Below are 18,941 nucleotides of genomic sequence, written 5' to 3'. Positions count from 1 at the left end.
CTCTTTTAGTATAATAGCCAGTGGGTTGAAAGTCATCCTAAGAATCACAAAATAAACTTTTGGTCAAGATTCTAAATTTAGAATAATATTGATTCCTCAAACAATATTATTTAAATTTACCAACACCTCAAAACACCGTGAATTTTGCATGCCACGTTAGTGTGAACATATACAAATTCAACATTTGTAAGAGGAGGGTCTTACCCATTACTTTTATTATCTTGTCATCCTAACTTTATGACATCTAAAATTAATAGTTGATATTCCTTTGGTCATACAAATAATAGCAGTGACTCCGTTGGGGAGGATACTATTAGATGTGCCTAAGCGTATACCATTACTTGATTACTTATAGAATTGTGCTCCTTCACCTAGAGAAGATCACACAAACCTAAACAATTTCCTATAATTACCCATAAAGGAAGTTTGATCTAGTGATCCACAATCAAACTCATCCATAGTAGAGGAAGGCACTCAAAGACAACACGCAAGTTTGAATGCATCACCTATAAACCAATAATTATAAAGGAAGTTTGATCTAGTGATCTGCAAACAAACTCATCCGTTGTGGAGGAAGGCACTCATAGCCAACATGCAAGTTTGAATTCATCACCTACAAACCAGTAATCATTCATAAAGGAAGTTTGATCTAGTGATCCATAAACAAACTCATCCGTTGTGGAGGAAGGCACTCAGAGCCAACACACAAGTTTGTTGCATCACTTACAAACCAGTAATGGAGACCGTGAAATTTATTTACTAATCCCTCTCCCACTTAGTTATTTAAGGTGAGGAATTTTAACTATGCAAGCACACATCACATGCATGCACACATCACAGTAAATAAAAGCAATAAATATGAAAATTAATTTTCCAACTATTATGGCTTTTTTCCATCACTACCCTCCATGTGCTGCCAACCCTAGTTGCTGCCATCTTTAGCCATCGTAATCGGGTCCAGTCACCGCATCCATCTTGCTTCTTATTCCATTGCACCTCTGGTCCTCAAATAGTACCATGCCTCTCAAGGATACGATCCACGACAAAAATAAAATTTTACATATATCAATCGTATATTCCACAAAGGAATGTACATGTAATCTAGATCAAAACAAAAATATAAAATTCTAAAACTAATAGAGCTCTTATTGTATTTAATACATACAATCATGCACACACATAAAATGCCCTTGACATGTCCAAGGGGCCAATCACACACAATCACATTAAGACATAATAGTTGGAGCCTGCAACCACAGAGTTAGCATATCCTACTATTATCCTGCCTAAAATATGTATGACATGTGCATAATTAAACTGAAAACCAAATACACAGAGGCAAACCCTAGCTCTGATACCAATTGTTGGTTGCTACTCGAAATATCGTACCGGTTCCCCTGTACAAAAATTTTGAACACGTCCTGAACTGTTCCTAACAACCTATTGTGTTCTTTAGAAATTAAATTTGAAATCGCAAACGAAACTTAACATTATTGATTCCAAATTCAACTTATCTGTTCTTAGAGGTTTAGACTTGGATCACAAACGATGCTTAACATTATTGATCCAAATCCACCCATGTTACAAATTCAATTAAATATTAATTTCAGAGATCAGCTTCCAGGTTAAACATGGCGAGACACTAAGCCTTCTTGGGTATGGGAGCATCCACCACTTCCTAGACAAAGCCTTTCAATGAAATTCAATATTTAATTTCCTTATAGTAACCCTAGGTTTAACCAAAAAGAACAATCGAATCACAAGTTCGAAAAACAAAAGAAACATAAAATCAAAAACATAAATTCGATTACCTAGATTCATTAGCCTCTTGTATTTGGTATTTCAAGATCTAAACAAAAGGATGAACTAGTTATGATGCGGAAACTAATAACTAGTTATACCTTTTGTAGCTTATATACCTCACGATCTTCTATCGTATTCCTCTTCTTATCTCGGGCGTCATGTGAGTGATGATCTACCAGGACGAGAATCCACCCAAGCTTCCTTCTTCTCCAAGTAAGTTTCGGCCACCACAAGATCTCCAAGAGAAGATGAGGTTCGACCACCACCACCAAGCTCCAAGGGATGCTAGAAACAAAGTCTCCTTTCTCTCCTTCTGCTCCAAGCAAGATCCGTCTACCACAAGAACTCCAAGAGAAGATGAGGTTCAGCCACAAGAAGAAGAGAAGGGAAGGAAGAGGGTCGACCACACCAAGGAAGAAAAGAGAGAGGAATAGATGATATCTTGTATTGAGATGAGGCACCTCTACCCTCTCTTTTATATTCTTTGGTCTTGGCAAATAAGGAAAGTTTTAATAAAAACTTCCTTATTATCTTTGCCATTGAAAGGAAAATTTTAAAAATTCCCTTTTCTCAATCAATGTGGATGACCACCTATAATCCTCCAAGCAAGGAAAGTTTTAAACACAAAATTAAAATTTCCTAATTTGTTTCCAAAAATTTTTAAAATAAAAATTTTTCTTTAAAAAATTCCCTTCATGGTTGGTTATAAAAGGAAACTTTTATAAATTAAAATCTCTCTATTAAAACATGTGGGTGATTTACAAAAAGGAAAGTTTTATTTAAAATTAAAATCTTCCTTTTAACTACAAATAAGGTAAGATATCAAATCTTTTTCTTAATCTTTTGTAGAAAACTATAAAAGGAAAGATTTATAATTTTAAAACTCTCTTTTAAAATCATGAGAATGGTTACAAGAAAGGAAAGTTTTATCAAAAATTAAAATCTCACTTTTAACTACAAATAAGGAAAGATATCAAACATTTCTCTTAATCCTTTGAAGAAAGTTATAAAAGGAAAGATTTAAATTTTAAACTCTTTTTTAAAACCATGGCTTCCACATAAGAAAGATTTTAAAAAATAAAATCCTTTTAATTTATTGTGGCCGGCCACACCAAGCTTGGGTTCAAGCTAGGGCCGACCACCTCTCACCTTGGTTTGGCCGACCCTTGCTTGGGCTCCAAGCTAGGCTTGGCCGGCCACCTTAAGGTGGGTAAGAAGATGGGTATGAGTGGGTATAACACTTTATAAATAAGAGGCTATGACAGGGACGGAGAGGAGGAATTGGTTTTAGTGTCTTGATGAACTTGAGCTTCCCATGTTTACCCCGAACACACAACTCGAGTTCATCAATAATAACTCACACCACTAAAGAGTTATTATTGAACTTCCGCACAAATCCCATATTACTATATGGGCTCCTTCTTATCATAAGTGTGTTAGTCTCCCTGTGTTTAAGATATCAAATGTCCACTAATTAAATGAGTTACTGACAACTCACTTAATTAATATCAAGCTCCAAGAGTAGAACCACTCAACCTGGGGACATTATCAACCTAGATTACTAGGACACAATTTCCTTCTATAATCAACAACACACACTATAAATAATATCACTTTCCAACTTATCGGACCTCTTGATTTATCGAACTAAATCTCACCCATTGATAAGTTAAAGAAATAAATACTAGATATATGTGTTTGTTATTATATCAGAATTAAGAGCACACACTTCCATAATAACAAAGATCTTGTTCTTTTATTTAGTCAGTATAAAAAGAACTTACCTTAAATGGTCTTGCTCAATACACTCAGAGTGTACTAGTGTAATTTTATAGTTAAGATAAACTAATACCAAATTACACTACAACTATTCCAATGGTTTGTTCCTTTCCATCTTAGTCGTGAGCTACTGTTTATAATTTATAAGGACTTAATAACATGATCTTCTGTGCGTGACACCACACACCATGTTATCTACAATATAAATTAATTGAACAACTACACTTAACATATAAATATAGACATTTGACCAATGTGATTCTTTATTTCAAAATAAAATGTTTACAAAAAAGTTATGCTTTTAATATACACTCTAACAATTTAGGAAACTTTCCAAAAAATAAAATATTTTAATAAATTGTTAGTGGACAAAGAAGTTAAGAGACTAAGAAATAAAGAAGTGCCACTAGTGAAGGTCATCTGGGAGAGCCAGAAGCACGAGGAAGTCACTTGGGAGCGTGAGGACAATATGAGACAGAAGTATCCAGAACTATTCTAAGTTCGAGGATGAACTTTTTATAAGGTATGGGGGATTGTAACAACCCAATTTTGCCTATTTCAAGTTCTAAAAGTCCATAAAAATATTTGGAAATACTTTTAAAATATTCTAGAGATTTTTAGGAATTTTTAGAGTATTTTTACGTAATTTTTGGAGGTCGTTTAGTATATTACAAAAAGAAAGAAGTTTTGACCAAAAATGTTGAAGGTGAGACTCGAACCCATGACCTCCGGCCGAACCCGACCTAACCGGACGCAGCCAACCAACTAGGCTGCGCTCGTTTTGTTAACCAAGTATGAGGAGAAAGAGATTTAAGATGTAGTTACAATGGAAATAACCCTAAGTATAAGGATTAGATTTCTTTTCCCTAAACCTATTTTTCTTCCTCTCGAAACCTCTCCTCTCTCTCGCGACGACGACTCGGGCGAAATCCCAGTGAGAAGACTTAGGGCACGTCTCCTTCCGACGGTCGGCGAAGTTTGTTCGGTGAACCTTGTGGATTCGAGCTCCTCTCGCCAAGGAGAACTAGAAGATAGGAAGAGATCACTGGGATCTTCATCTCACCCGAAACCCTAGAAGCATTAGAAGCCGATTTCGGTTGTAAGTTCAAGCAAACCGCGGTAAGTACTATTCACCTGCTGTAGGATTGTTTCAGATTTCCTATTCTTTTTGGTTCCGAATTTTCTGTGAAGATAGTGGAATTAGGGTTGCTGCCGTGAATTGCTTGTTCGGGTTTTTTTGCTGTGCCTCAGTTCCGAGAGGAATCTATTTTGGATGGCTACAGACTTTGGGTTGTAGGAGAGGATGATGTTAGGGTTCTTCGAATAGGTGCATAACACTTCTTGTTCTGTGCCAATCGGATGAAACAGAATAGGGGATTTAGGGTTGCCTTACAAGAAGAGTTAAGCTGTGAAATGATATTTATGCTCGTTTTAGCTTTACAGTAAGTTGAATTTGATCTTAAGCAAAGAAAATAAATGCAGAACCGGATTTTGTTTTCCTTCTTACCTTCAGTTGCTGCTTAAACATTTTGCCATGTATTCTAAGTTTCGGTTGGATCTTGTAGCTAACTTCCCAGGTGGCAGAGACAAGCTTTAGGTTTTCTTCCCTTGCTCCGGATTCCACAGTGCCGAGTAGAGTTACATGCTAGGGTTTATTTCCAGTTATGCATGTGACCTTAGTAATCCAGTGTAGATCTTGTTGTGGCCATATACCCATCTTGTTGTTTTAAGATGATTGCTGATGTGTGTCAGGGTTTAAACAAGGAATTGAATATTTCTGTTGCCTTATGCTGTGAATATGCTTGCAAGGGGTTTTAGTTCAGCAGATTTTTAGTTTGAAGCATGCAGTCAGCTTTCCTTGCTACTCAAGGGGCAAGAACAACCCTTCATTTAGTTAGAATGGTTTAAGCATTTTATTGAGCTTAAGTGCAGATTTTTATTAGTTATATGTGCAGATTTTTATTAGTCATATGTGCAGATTTTTATTAGTCATGTATGCTGATTTTGGCTTCCCTCTGCTTTAGGGTATGCACGAACAGATTTTAGCATGTAGTAGTATGCTGATTTTTATTTCCCTTGCTTTAAAATGTGCATGAACAGATTTTAGCATATTCATATATGCACATAGCATTTAGTTTGGACCTTCTTTGCTGTAATAAGCAGCTATAAGTAAGAAAAAGACCAAGGTCTAATTAAGAAGAGCTAACCAGTAGATCATTTAAAGTAAGAGGCTAGTACCCGACTTCCAAGGTTGTCGTTAAACAAATCCAGGTGACCAATTCCAAGGTCTTAGCCCTGGTAAGACCAAGGTCTTTACCTCATAGGACTAGAGGCTCGCTACCTCAGTCTCTATTAGAGAGCGCGCAAAAGATGGTACTAAGCCTGGGCCCAAAGAAAAAGAAAAAGAAGAAGAAAGAAAAGTAAAAGTAAAAGAAATTAAAAGATTAATTTCAAGTATAAAGCTATAAGTAAATGAAACAAGTATCACCTATGTTTAGAATCAACAGAAGTTTAGTTTCTTTATTTCTAAGCATACAACATTTGTTTCATTACTTTCTTATCAGTTTAGTGAGCATGTTTAGTATTATTTCCAGTATTCAGCTTTATTCCTATATATCATGAGTATGCAGTTTATTTGAGTACTTTGCTATTAGATGAGCATGAGTAGATTTCTTTTAGCATTTCAGTTTCAGTATCGTTTGCATTTTTATGCATTTCGAGTTTTTGTGAGATAGTATAGTACTTACTAAGCGTTTCGCTTATAGATCTATTTTTTCCTCCTACTGCAGATAAAAGAAAAGCTAAAATATGAAAGGAAGGTGACAAGGTGGTGGTGATGAAGATGTGTGATGACTGGACTATGGAGAGATCCAGAATGAGCTGGCAAATTGCCAAGACTTTTCTGTTTAGTTCTTTTAGTTCTCTTTTAATGTTATTATGCAATTGGGATTGTAGTTGAGTTTATTCCGCACTTGTAATTAGTTTTCTTTTATTATTCATGGAGTGATATAGTTGTTTACTATTGCTAGAGTAGTTTCTTTCTTCTTATTGTGGTTTTTATCACTGCGTGATTGTGAAAAATATGTTCTAGCCGCCTGTGGCTATGTATACATTGCTTGTATTATTGATTTGGTCACCGGTACAGGGGAGACTCTGCCGAAATTTTTTGGTAGGAATTCCTCTGAGCCGTGATAAATCTAACTGATGCTAATAACAGCATCAGTGACACTAGTAAGTAGAGTAATAGATAGGTAACGATTACCCTTAGAGAGTAGTAGTAAGAAGGGTGGGTTGTTACAAGTAGAAGACGGGGCGTTACAACTTAGCTTAGGCACTTACCTTTACATATCATGTTCCCCTAGATTTTAGCCAGAGCATCTCATAAGCACACTAGGCATAACTTGTTTGTGTTTGTAAAACTTAGAACGGTGTGAGATGCATAGGGTACAGCCTAGACTTCAGAATGCTTATTTTTGTGCATTGTAGGAAGTCTGGGCCTTAAATACTAAAAATACAGTAATCAAGTTAAGTGATCCTGACTTAATCAAATCTAACTGGATTGTCAACTTAACTTGACTAGCCAAGTGAAAGTTGTTACCTTCTAGGTAAATAGTTAGTAGCTAATGGTTAGACATTTGACCCAGGAGATTAAATAAATACTCATGCTTGGACTTTAGGGCTACCTGAATTTAGATGAATGACCTTAATTCAAACTTTTACAAGTTAAGCTCCTCCCTTTTTACAGCTAAATTTAACTAAGTCTTTCAAACTAAATATTTCAACGTTAGCTGTATTTTCTAACTTTTCAAAGCTATTTTTCAAAAGACCTATTAAAAGTACCTTGCATAGCCATTTTCAAATATTCTTGCAAATGCCTTCTTTGAGAAAAATTCTTTAGTCTTTCCAATCTAACTAACTTTTCTCAAAAAGGTTTTTCCTTCAAAAGTTACCTAAGTACTTTTTCGAATTTTTCTTCTTAATATAACCTTTTCAGACTTTCTTAAAAAAGATCCTATCTGAATCCTTAAACATTTACTTAGCTAAATGTTTTACAAAAATCACTCTCTTAGTTAAGTACTTCTAAATTCAACTAAGTATTTTGTTTTTCTTCAAAGTATTTTGATTAGCAAAGTTATTTCTCAAAATTGTAATAATTTACAAGAATATTTCTTCTAAAAAGATAAGTATTCTTTCAAGGTATAACTAAACATTTTTTAAAATCTTTCTAAATATACCTAAGTACAATGGTTTTTCCTTTTTTTTTCCTTATATTTTGATATATGGCAAAGAAGAGAGTAGCATAAATTCAAAATTCAAAAAGAAAGCTCTAATTAAGGGGGAGCCTTACACTTTAAGATGTTAGTTTAAGCTTTGATTGCGTCTAAAATTGTGTTCTTATGCTTACACTAAAACTTTAAAATTGTTACTTATGCATCTGTTTAATTATACCTGTTTTTACTTAACTTTGAATTTGAGTTGCCATAATAAAAAAAAGGAAGATTATTGGTGCAGGAAGCATCCGATGATCGAACCTGTGTTTTGATAATGGCAAAGGGTTCAAAGTTAAGTTGGTTTGTGATCTAACAGTTTGAATAAACTTGCAGGAAAGTCCTAAGTGTACTTAGGCAAAAGTCCTGGTTGCGGATAGGCAGGTGGAAAACCCTAGGGGGTGGTAACCCTAGGTCATAGGGGGTGGTAACCCTATGCAAAAAGTCTTGGCGGGTCGAGGGCTTTAGGCAAAAGTCCTAGGGGGTGGTAACCCTAGGTGGAAAGTCCTGGTGTCGCGAACCAGGTGGAAGACTGGATGGGTCAGGGAGCAGGCGTCCAGCAGAAAGTCCGGAAGCATCGAGCGCTGAGCAAAAGTCCAGTCAATCTGGAGGATTGCACTGGCAACAGGTAACTCTCCTGAGTGGAGTAGGTGAGGACGTGTTCCCCGCAGAGGGAATAATAGGCATCGGGTCGACCTAGGGTTTCTGGTAGGAAATCCGAAGTCAGACCCGGATAGTCCAGAGACTGTCAATATTTTATGACTATTATGTGCCAACTTTGTTTTGTAGGGTATGTATTTGGGACTAACACATTTTTCAGGAACAAAGGAGCAAGTCACACCTCGGATGAACAGTATCCGAGGTGCCTCAATGGAGCTTGGAGGCGCCTCGGGTGCAAGGCGGAAGCTGTCTGCGACAAGGAGCTGGAGGTGCCTCCATGGGACTTGGAGGCGCCTAGGACTGCTGCTTAGAGGCGCCTTGGAGTGGCGTTGAAGGCGCCTTCAGATGGATAATGGGCAGCGAGAAGAGGCTTATCGCAGAGTGGATTTCGGGATCAAACTTCAGGTTGGAGGCGCCTTGAAGCATGATGGAGGCGCCTTGAACACCCTATATAAGAGGGTCTCGACCAGCAGCTTGACGACACACATTCTAAGCGATCCTTCCGCAATAAACTGCTAACAAGAAGTTCCTGAAGTGTTGTAGCAACATCTCGATGACCCGGAGCTCCAGATTTGATATTCTTGTTGTCGGTATTGCTTTCTTTACAGTTCAAATTGTAATAAGTTTGTAATAATCTTTCGAGCTTATAGTTTTTGCCCACCGGAAGTGATCAACGATTGCTGGCCTTCGAGTAGGAGTCGTCACAGGCTCCGAACCAAGTAAACAACCTGTGTTAGCGTTTGACTGTGTTCTTTTCTTTTCCGATGCGTTTATTATCTTGAGTGTTTTAAATTGAACAAAATAGCCACGAGCGCTATTCCCCCCCCCCCCCTCAAGCGCTATTCACCCCCCCCCCCTCTCAAGCGCTTCTCGATCCAACACCAAATATTTATCTCTTGATCTAAGAATCCTATTCTTTAACTTGTTTTACGTCTTTTAGAGACTCGTTAGTGTGTGTGACCCAATAGGTTCCCGGTTTATCTTGGTCGCCCATAATTAATTATTCAATTATAGAATAATCATGAGTGGCACCTAGTAGTTCATCATGATCCCCAATTAGTCAGAAAATCATAGTTGATCTTAGAATTAATTCTAAACCCTTCAACAGCTATAGTGAGTTGTGTCTCATTCCTTTCACTCATCTTATACCCACTTGGTTCAGGACATGGTGTATGTGTCTTGTCCCCACTAGGCTGATTATGTCACACCTGGCCCAAGTAATACTTCCTCATTCTGCGGATTCAAATTACTCATACATGTGTACAAGAGTCTTGCACTCTCAACATGTGATGCTTTGGCCAAAGACTTTGAATAATAATCATAATGAATGACTATAGGGTATACGTCTCCTCTCAAGGAGAGGTGAATCCTTTGTGGGATATCCAAACATCTTCAGCCACTTCAACAAATACCCAATTATCCCGGGTCCACACCTCAATGAGATGTTTGCTTAAGATGTCAAAGTATAAGTCTCCATAACCAAGATGACTTGTATACCTCAAGTTGAAGGAAACTTGCAAGTGTTCTTATTCAAGCTATAAGTCGAGAAAGGGTTGATTTGATTTTGCAAGGAAATTCACCCCTCCCCTCTTGCCGGCCTCCAAAGGGACCAACAATATGGTCCTCTACATATGTGTGTGTGTGTGTGTGTGTGTGTGTGTGTGTGTGTGTGTCTATACACACACATATGTAGAGGACCATATGTGTGTTTGTCTATACACACACATATGTAGAGGACCATATTGTTGGTCCCTTTGGAGGCCGGCAAGAGGGGAGGGGTGAATTGCCCTACGAAATCAAATCAACCCTTTCTCGACTTATAGCTTGAATAAGAATACTTGTAATTAAAAATAAAGAGACTAATTAAAACGAAATAGACACAAGAAAAATTACTTGGTTTGCAATTAGAAGATTGCTAACCCAAAGAATATGAAGCGCACTTTCTTGAAGATCTCCTTTGGGCAGAGTAGCCTCTTACAGCGTTAACAACACACAAAGCAAAGTAGAACAAAAAGAAATGGATTACAAGTTGTTGTTCTAACTGTTGAAATCAGTGCTATATTTATAGCATTGTTCCGGGCGCCTGGAAGGGTTCTGGGCGCCTGGGGAGGGATAGAATTCTATCCCTGACACGTCGATCAATGACCACATCACTCTTGATAATATTTGGGTTCTGGGCACTCGGAAAGGTTTCAGGCGCCTGGAATGGCTCTGGGAACCCGGACCATAAAAGTCAACAGGATTGACATTTTGCGGTCCGGTTCCTCTACTCCGATTATGCTCGTCTCGGTCCGGGTCTTCCGCTCTGGCTCCACTAGCTTGGGTGATCTCATCCATCCGGAATAGGGCTCACCCGAACCCAAGTATCAGCCTTCTCCTCGAGCAGCCTTCCTCTCTGGGTTCTCGTCCCTCGAACGTCATGTACGTTCTTCTCATCCACGAGTTTACTCTTTCGTAACACCTCATCCCTTGGACGCATTGAGCCCGTCAGCTCTGTTCCCGTGTCATCCTTCTCGCTAGCCACGTCTTCCACTCGACTTCCTGTGCTCCTAAGCTCCTACACACTTAGACACAAGGGTTAAACCAAACAGGATCTAACTTAACTTGTTTGATTACATCAAAACAACCTTGGGGTTCCAACAATCTCCCCCTTTTTAATGTGAGCAACCCAAGTTAAGCTAGGGTAAAACAAATGAAAAAAAATGTAATGTAAAGACAATTAATTTGGCAAATAAGTGCAAAAAAAAATTTCAATTAAAAATATACCTCCCCCTAGACTTAATATCCTTCTTCCCCTTTGATCACATAAAAAATGGGGTTCCTTAATAAGTCTAAGGTTAATTTTTTAAAAATTTTTTTTAATAAATTAGAAATTTTTAAGTGTTAAAAAAAATTCTAATTAAGAAAATTTTCAAGCAGAAAATTTTCTAAATTAAAAATAAAATTTTGTGTAACGAAAAAAAATTAATTGAAATAATTTTAAATGAAGTCTGCTATAAAAAAATGTAGAGTTAAGAAAACAAATTTTCTAAGTGAAGAATTTTTTTATTTTTAGAAGAAATTTTAACAAATGTTAAACCATTGACAAAGATTAAAGGCAATTAATTTTTATGTTTATCAGTTTGTCAATTAAATATTTAATTTAGAAATTGGCTTCCAGGCAGTGGCGAGGCACTATGCCTTCTTGGTTATTGGATCATCAACCACTTCTAGACAAAGCCTTTTAATGAATTTAAATATTCAATTTTCTACCTGAAAGTCCTAGGTCTAATTTTATTTTTAATTCAAACAAGTTTTTGGAACCCAATACAGGTTCCTTCCTATAGGGTTAATCAGGTATTTTATAGGTATATTAGCTTTTGATATTTTTTTTGATCTGACTTTTGTGAAACCTATAGTACCAGTTTAATCCTCTATAGTTTCTAAAAGTAGAAATATTTGAATAAGTAGAAAATTTTCAAGTTTTCTATTTCTTCTTATAATTTATCATTTTCAAGTCTTACTCTATCAAAATCTTCTATCAGACATGATTTTGTTAAAATTCTTTTTATTTCTATATTTTTATTTTATAATTTATTATTTTTACTTTTAAATTTATACATAGATTTTGCTATAGACTTAATACCATAATAAAGTTGATCAAGAGGTAAAAGACATACCTCACTTACCATATCAGACTTGAAGTCTGACTCTCCCCCTACTTCGCTGCATTCATCTGAAGTCGCTCCTCCTTCATCGATGCTGATTTCTGATATGCTTTGCTCTTCATGGTTCGCCATCAGTGCTATACCGGCATATTCTTGTATTTCGGACTTAGATGATGAGCTATCGTCCCAAGTAGTTTTTAGAGTCTTGTACTTCTTGGGTATCTTGACTTTATCCTTTTTGAGTTATGGGCAGTCCTCTTTTTAAGTGTCCTTCCTTTTGATACTAGTAGTATTGAACCCTTCTTCTATTTCTTGGATTTTTCATATTCTGCATTTCTTTAAATTTATTAGATCTAAAGAATTTTCTGAAATTCCTTACCATATAAGCTTCTTGATCTTCTTCTAAGTTTGACTCAGGTTCATTCGTCTTGGTTGCATTTAGCGCCATAATCTGGCTTGATTCTTTTTTTGTCCCTGCACATTTGGTTTCATGTAATTCTAAAGTGAACAAAAGTTCCTATAGGGTACTTACCTCCAGGTCCTTTGAGATGTAGTAGGCGTCGATTATTGAGGTTCATTCTGGAGTTCTGGGAAAGACATTGAGTGTGTAGCGTATCGTGTCCCGGTTGGTTACCGTTTCACCAAGGTTTTCAAGTCCGGTGATTAGTTCTTTTACCTTCGCGTGTAGATCGGCTACCTTCTCACCTCTTTCCAGACAAATATTTATCAATTTGTTCGGAAGTATGTCTCTTCTTGCGAGCTTGGCTTTGGATGTGCCTTCATGGAGTTCCAGAAATTTTTCCCAGAGTTCTTTGGCTGACGAGTAACTCTTGATGCGGTTGACTTCTAAAGGCGACAGTATGCTCAGCAAGTGATACTCCGCTCGGTTATTCGCTACGGAATCATTTTGCTCTTTCTTCGTCCAAAGACTCTCTTCTTTTTCCTCTCCATTTTGATTCATAGGAGCTATAAAACCATATTTTATTATTAAACGAATCTTAAAGTCTGTTTTCAGAAATACCTCCATACGACGTTTTTAGTGTGCGAAGTCTCCCTCAAATTTTAGTGGAACGATACTTGGTCCGACCATTGGTTGCTTTGCTTCGGTCGGCAGTTAGTTCTTCTGAAGTGTCCTTGCTCTGATATCACTTGTTGGTCCCTTTGGAGGGCGGCAAGAGGGGAGGGGTGAATTGCCCTACAAAATCAAATCAACCATTTCTCGACTTATAACTTGAATAAGAACACTTGTAATTAAAAATAAAGAGACTAATTAAAATGAAATAGACACAAGAGAAATTACTTGGCTTGCAATCAGAAGATTGCTAATCCAAGGAATATGAAGTGCACTTTCTTGAAGATCTCCTTCGGGCGGAGTAGCCTTTTATAGCGTTAATAGCACACAAAGAAAAGTAGAACATAAAGAAATGGATTATAAGTTGTTGTTCTAACTATTGAAATCAGTGTTATATTTATAACACTGTTCCAGGCGCCTGGAAGGGTTCGGGGCGCCTGGAAGGGCTCCGGGCGCTTGGAAGGATTTCGGGCGGTTGGGGGGGGGGATAAAATTCTATCCCCGATGCGTCGGTCAATGACCACATCACTCTTGATAATCTTTGGGTTCCGAGCGCCCGAAAGGGTTCCAAGCGCTCGGAATGGCTCTGGGCGCCCGAACCACAAAAGTCAACAGGATTGGCATTTTATGGTCAAATTCCTCTACTCCGGTTGTGCTCGTCTCAGTCCGAGTCTTTCACTCCGGCTCCACTAGATTGGGTGATCTCGTCCATCCGGAATAGGGCTCACCCGAACCCAAGTTTTGGCCTTCTCCTCGCGTAGCCTTCCTCCCCGGTTTCTTGTCCCTCGAATGTCGCGTACGTTCTTCTTGTCCACCGGTGTACTCTTCCGCAGCACCTCATCCCTCGGACGCACCAAGCCCATCGGCTCTGTCCCCGTGTCGTCTTTCTCGCTAGCCACGTCTTCCGCTCGACTTCCTATGCTCCTAAGCTCCTACACACTTAGACACAAGGGTTAAACCAAACATAACCTAACTTAACTTGTTTGATCACATCAAAACAACCTTGGGGTTCGAACACATATGAAGTCTTACAGCGAGTTATTCCAATGAAATAGTTACCATAACCAGCATCCACATTTAACTCTCGATATTCCAATGTCTCCAGCTGTTGAGAAAACAACTGCTTGACTGAACCAAGGAGTATAACCCGTGCTAGTCTTACAGAATTGATGATGTTCGAATGCATCAATTCGACGACTAGGGAAATTTCAATATATTCATAATTGCACATGTAGAGATAATCACTAGTTGTGATCCAATCACAAATTCTCTCATGCTATGAATTATATTATAAGCATTCAATAAATGAGTTTAAAACAATTAAACATATAATATGCATTCAAATAGTGAATCTATACTTATCAAATAAATAGAAAAAAATGTAAAGTCATTGCCTTAGGACATCCCTCAAATTCTAACAGGATCTAACATGACAATTAATTAGGAGTAGGCCCAATTGATTGAGAACCCTAAAAATGTAGATATAAAGTCAACAACAAGTTCAAACGTAACAACTCTTGGACTTACTTCTCTCTGATTCTTCTCTGATTCTCATTGTCGGTTCTTGAAGTTTCTTGGAGCAAAGTGTTACTACATTTCCAAGTATCAAGAGGCATTTTCAAACAAGAAGAGAGCAAGCTAAGATTTCATTTGTATTTACTTCTCTTATATTCTTGTTGTATTAAGAGTTTGTACGAGGTTTCTCTGCCTCCAGAGTATTTTCAAGAAAGAGTGTATTCATAGTGGAGAGTATGTTTGTGTAGATCCTTGGATTAGTCACCTTTTCTTGAAGTGGATACCAAGTAAATCTTTTAAGTTAGCATTAGAGGAGCTTGCGTCGTATTTTTGGCTGCAAATTAATATCGATGAAGCAAGATTTGCTATTCGCCTCTAGCTCCGGAGTGTCTCAATACTATTTAATCTAAATTCAATGTAGTTGGGATTATTAATATTTTTTAATGTCAACTATAGCCTGCCGATACAACTTTTAAGCCTAAATAAAATAATAAATAATTTATAAAAATTATATTGGATATTTCGGTATATACCGAAATATCAAAAAATGGTAAATATTATATTGATATTGATATCGAAAATAAAAATTTTAGTACGGTATAATACCATACCAAACTTTTTGATATACAAGAAATTTTGGTATAAACAATAAATATCAGCATGATATATACGGTATACCAAAAGTTTTAATATTTTTCCCACCCCTACACTAAACACATGGAAATATGAATTGTATAGGAAAAAGGCTATGGACAAATAAGTATGGTCTGATAGAGCTAGTATTAAGGGTATCTCCAATGCAAGGTTTGTGAAAGCTTTGTAGAATCAAAAAAGGAAAATAAAAAAGTTTGAACCATTGTAGTGGTGAGGTTTGAGGTTTGTAGAGCAGCAATGAAAATTCAAGCTTACTATTTTGTCTTGAAATTGATGTAACATGAATAAATCCATACAACTACATGTTATAAATTAGACCATAAAAAAACTTAGAGCTCAAACCATTAGAGATGTTTCAATAAAATTTTATAATGTTGATGTGACATATTAAAAATATTTAAAAAATTATTTAGAACTTTAACTATTAGAGATGCCCTAAGAGAAAGTTGAGTTGGTATGAGACAACTAAACAAGTTGTTTATAGGCAGCAACTCAGCTCTTGGGTAGAATATGGGAAAGTAAAGTTGGGCCATCAACATGATGTCGAATGCGTCGGATGATAATGATATACAGCTAAAGACCACCTGAAAATGAATACAAACAAGGTTGTCGTAGATATTATTAATTTGAAAAAAATAATTAAAATGATTAATTCAAAAGGATTTGGTTTTAAGAATTTGAGTTGAATATTGAAACTGGGAACCGAAGTTTGGAGGTAGAACTTCTAATAAATAAATATCTTGGTCGAGTAGACAAATCGAGTGATAGGTAGGAGGATGGCTAGGTAAATCAAATGAATGGGTGATAGAGTTGGCCACGTATGAAAGAATACCTCTTTATTTGCGATGAATAAAATGAATTTGCCTATCCACAAAACTTAAAACTTGATAATACCTAAAGTATAATTTGATAGCACATACAACTTAGCATGGATAGTGCGTGTTTGTTCAGTGCCTTGTCCAAAGGTTTAGGGCTTAGATGCCGCAATGATTTGATGGCTAGAACCAAATGATTGGGCCATAGAGTTGGTCATGTACTCGTGTATACATGAATCTTAAAACATGATAATACCTAAAATGAGTAATTACTTCCAAGAAAATGATAAGCTATTCAATATTTTTTTCTCTTTTTTTTGTGATGGATGATGAGCCAGCAATTAATAATTATTTAATATTAAATTTAAGAGTTTAATTATAGTACTAATTGATTTTGAATTCTAAGTCAATGTTATGTAAAAAAATAATTTATAAAATTTAACTTTTACTAAAATGAATATTTATGTAAATTGTACAAATTAAGAAAATGAATATTTGTGACAAATAAAAATTATAGCACGAAAAAATGTGGAATGTGTTGTACATCAATACAATGCAATTTTAAATTATTAAACTTGAGTAGCTAGGACACTCTATCTATTATGTTTGTTTGTCCAGTATACAACTATATATGGTCTAGTAAACATAAAAATAAAGAATAGAAAAACATATGTATATTTGTGGGGATGTATCATATCTCATGACTTCTTGTGAGATGCCAGTTATAATTTGAATTCTAATTTGAGAATTTGACAGTTTCTTGTGAATGTAAAGTCATTAAATTAGGGTTGATTTGGTATGGTATATTAAATTTTATATACGATACTGTATATCGTACCAAAAATTTAGTATAGAAATAATTGTACTGATATCATACCAAAATTCAGTATACTGAAACTTTGGTATACCAAAACTTTGATACATTATAAATTGCATACCGACCATACTGAAGATTTCATTATACCAAAACTTTTGGTATACCGAAATTACATTGACACTAAAAAATATAACTAATTCAGAAATCATACAATACTTCTGTTCATAATAACAAAGCGTTAATAAATTGACAACAAATAATAAAATTTTAAAAATACAATCAACTATTAACAACTAAGTATTGATTGTAAAAGAAACACGATTGATCTCTAAGGAGCCATTTATGACTGTGGATGTGTGTTCCTCGTCTCTTTCAACGGCCATATGGAAATGTTTAATTCTTTTGATTGAGAGTACTAATGTTTGTTCTTTTATATATAGATGTGAATTATATGCTATGACCTACATGTCGATGAAGGTAATTAAATAATCATGTTAGTGAAGATGAAGAGAGTCAATGGTCTGACAATCCAACCCAACTGAGTCGTGGCCCAAGCCAGTGACTTGCTGTTGGTGCAGGAAGCATCCGACAATCGAACTCAAGTTTTGATAATGGAAAAGGGATTCAAAGTTGAGTTTAATTGTTATCTAATGTGTATGATTGAGTGTTTCAGGAAAGTCCTAGCTGTGGTTAGGCAAGGGAAAATCCCTGGGGGTCGTAACCCAAGGTCATAGGGGGTGGTAACCCTATCCGGAAAGTCTTGGTGGGTCGGAGCTTCGGGCAAAAATCCTAGGGGGTGGTAACCCTAGGTTAAAATCCTGGTGTCGCGTACCGGGTAGAAGTCTGGATGGGTTGAGGACCGGACATCCAGCATGAAGACCGGAAGCATCGGATGCTGAGCAAAAGTCCAGTCGATCTGGAGGATCGCACTGGCAACAGGTAAATCTCCTGAGAGGAGTAGGTGAGGACGCGTTCCCCACGGAGGGAACAGTAGGCGTCAGTTCGACCTAGGGTTTCCGGACGGAAATCCGAAGTCAGAACCGGACAGTCCAGAGATTGTCAAAATATTCTATTCATATTATTGTTTTGTTCTAACTTTATTTTGTAGGGTATTTTTGGGACTAACATACTTTGCAGGTACAAAAGAGCACCTTAAGCCTCGGATAAACAGTGTCCGAGGCGCCTCCATGGAGCTTGGAGGCGCCTCAGGTGCAAGCCGAAGCCAGTTGTCCAGAGGAGCTGGAGGCGCCTCGGACGTAGCTGGAGGCGCCTTGGACCAAGGCTTGGAGGCGCCTTAAAGCTGATAAGTGCGACCAGTTCTATGTTGATCCACGCGTGCGACTCGGTAGCCTGAAGGCGCCTTGGACAGGGTTGGAGGCACCTCCTGCACTGTATAAAAGAGGGATTCGAGCAGCAGCCAAGAACCACAATTCAAAAGCGAACCATCTCCAACGTGCTGCTAACGAAAGCTTCCGATCAAGCTGCGACAAGTTCCCGACAACCCGACGCTCCGTTTTCTATAATTTAGTTGTCAGTATTACTTTAAAGTTCTTGTGTACTCATTCTATACTTGTACTGAATTTTACGAGATTATAGTTGTTGCCCAACGTAAACGCTCAACGAGCGTGGGTCTTGGAGTAGGAGTCGCCACAGGCTCTGAACCAAGTAAATCACTTGTGTTCGCTTGTTGATTGTTTTATTTTCACTGCGTTTATTACTCGAGTTTTGCGATTCCAAAACGAGTGAACGCCACGAGCGCTATTCACCCCCCCTCCAGCGATTTCGATCCAACAATTGGTATCAGAGCGGGGTCGCTTTGAATCGGTGCAACCATCGTTCAAGCAATTTTTTCGTGGTATTTTCAGTTTTATGGAGCCAATTAGAATTAGCTTAATAGCTAAATTCTAATTA

The 18,941-nt window shown here is 37.1% G+C and overlaps 1 protein-coding gene across 1 annotated transcript in view; it reads right to left on the bottom strand.

The window, feature by feature from the left end:
• LOC122003346 (amino acid permease 6-like) overlaps positions 1–18,941 on the bottom strand; it is an 86,467-nt gene that overhangs the window by 49,641 nt on the left and 17,885 nt on the right. Inside the window, exon 2 of the mRNA XM_042558543.1 lies at positions 17,557–17,596. Coding sequence (XP_042414477.1) covers positions 17,557–17,596 — 40 coding nt within the window. The remainder of the gene's footprint in view (positions 1–17,556; positions 17,597–18,941) is intronic.

This window comes from Zingiber officinale, chromosome 1A (assembly GCF_018446385.1).
Source record: "Zingiber officinale cultivar Zhangliang chromosome 1A, Zo_v1.1, whole genome shotgun sequence".
NCBI lineage: Eukaryota > Viridiplantae > Streptophyta > Magnoliopsida > Zingiberales > Zingiberaceae > Zingiber > Zingiber officinale.
Note: the sequence above shows the minus strand (reverse complement) of the source record. Positions and strands in the feature narration are given on the sequence as shown.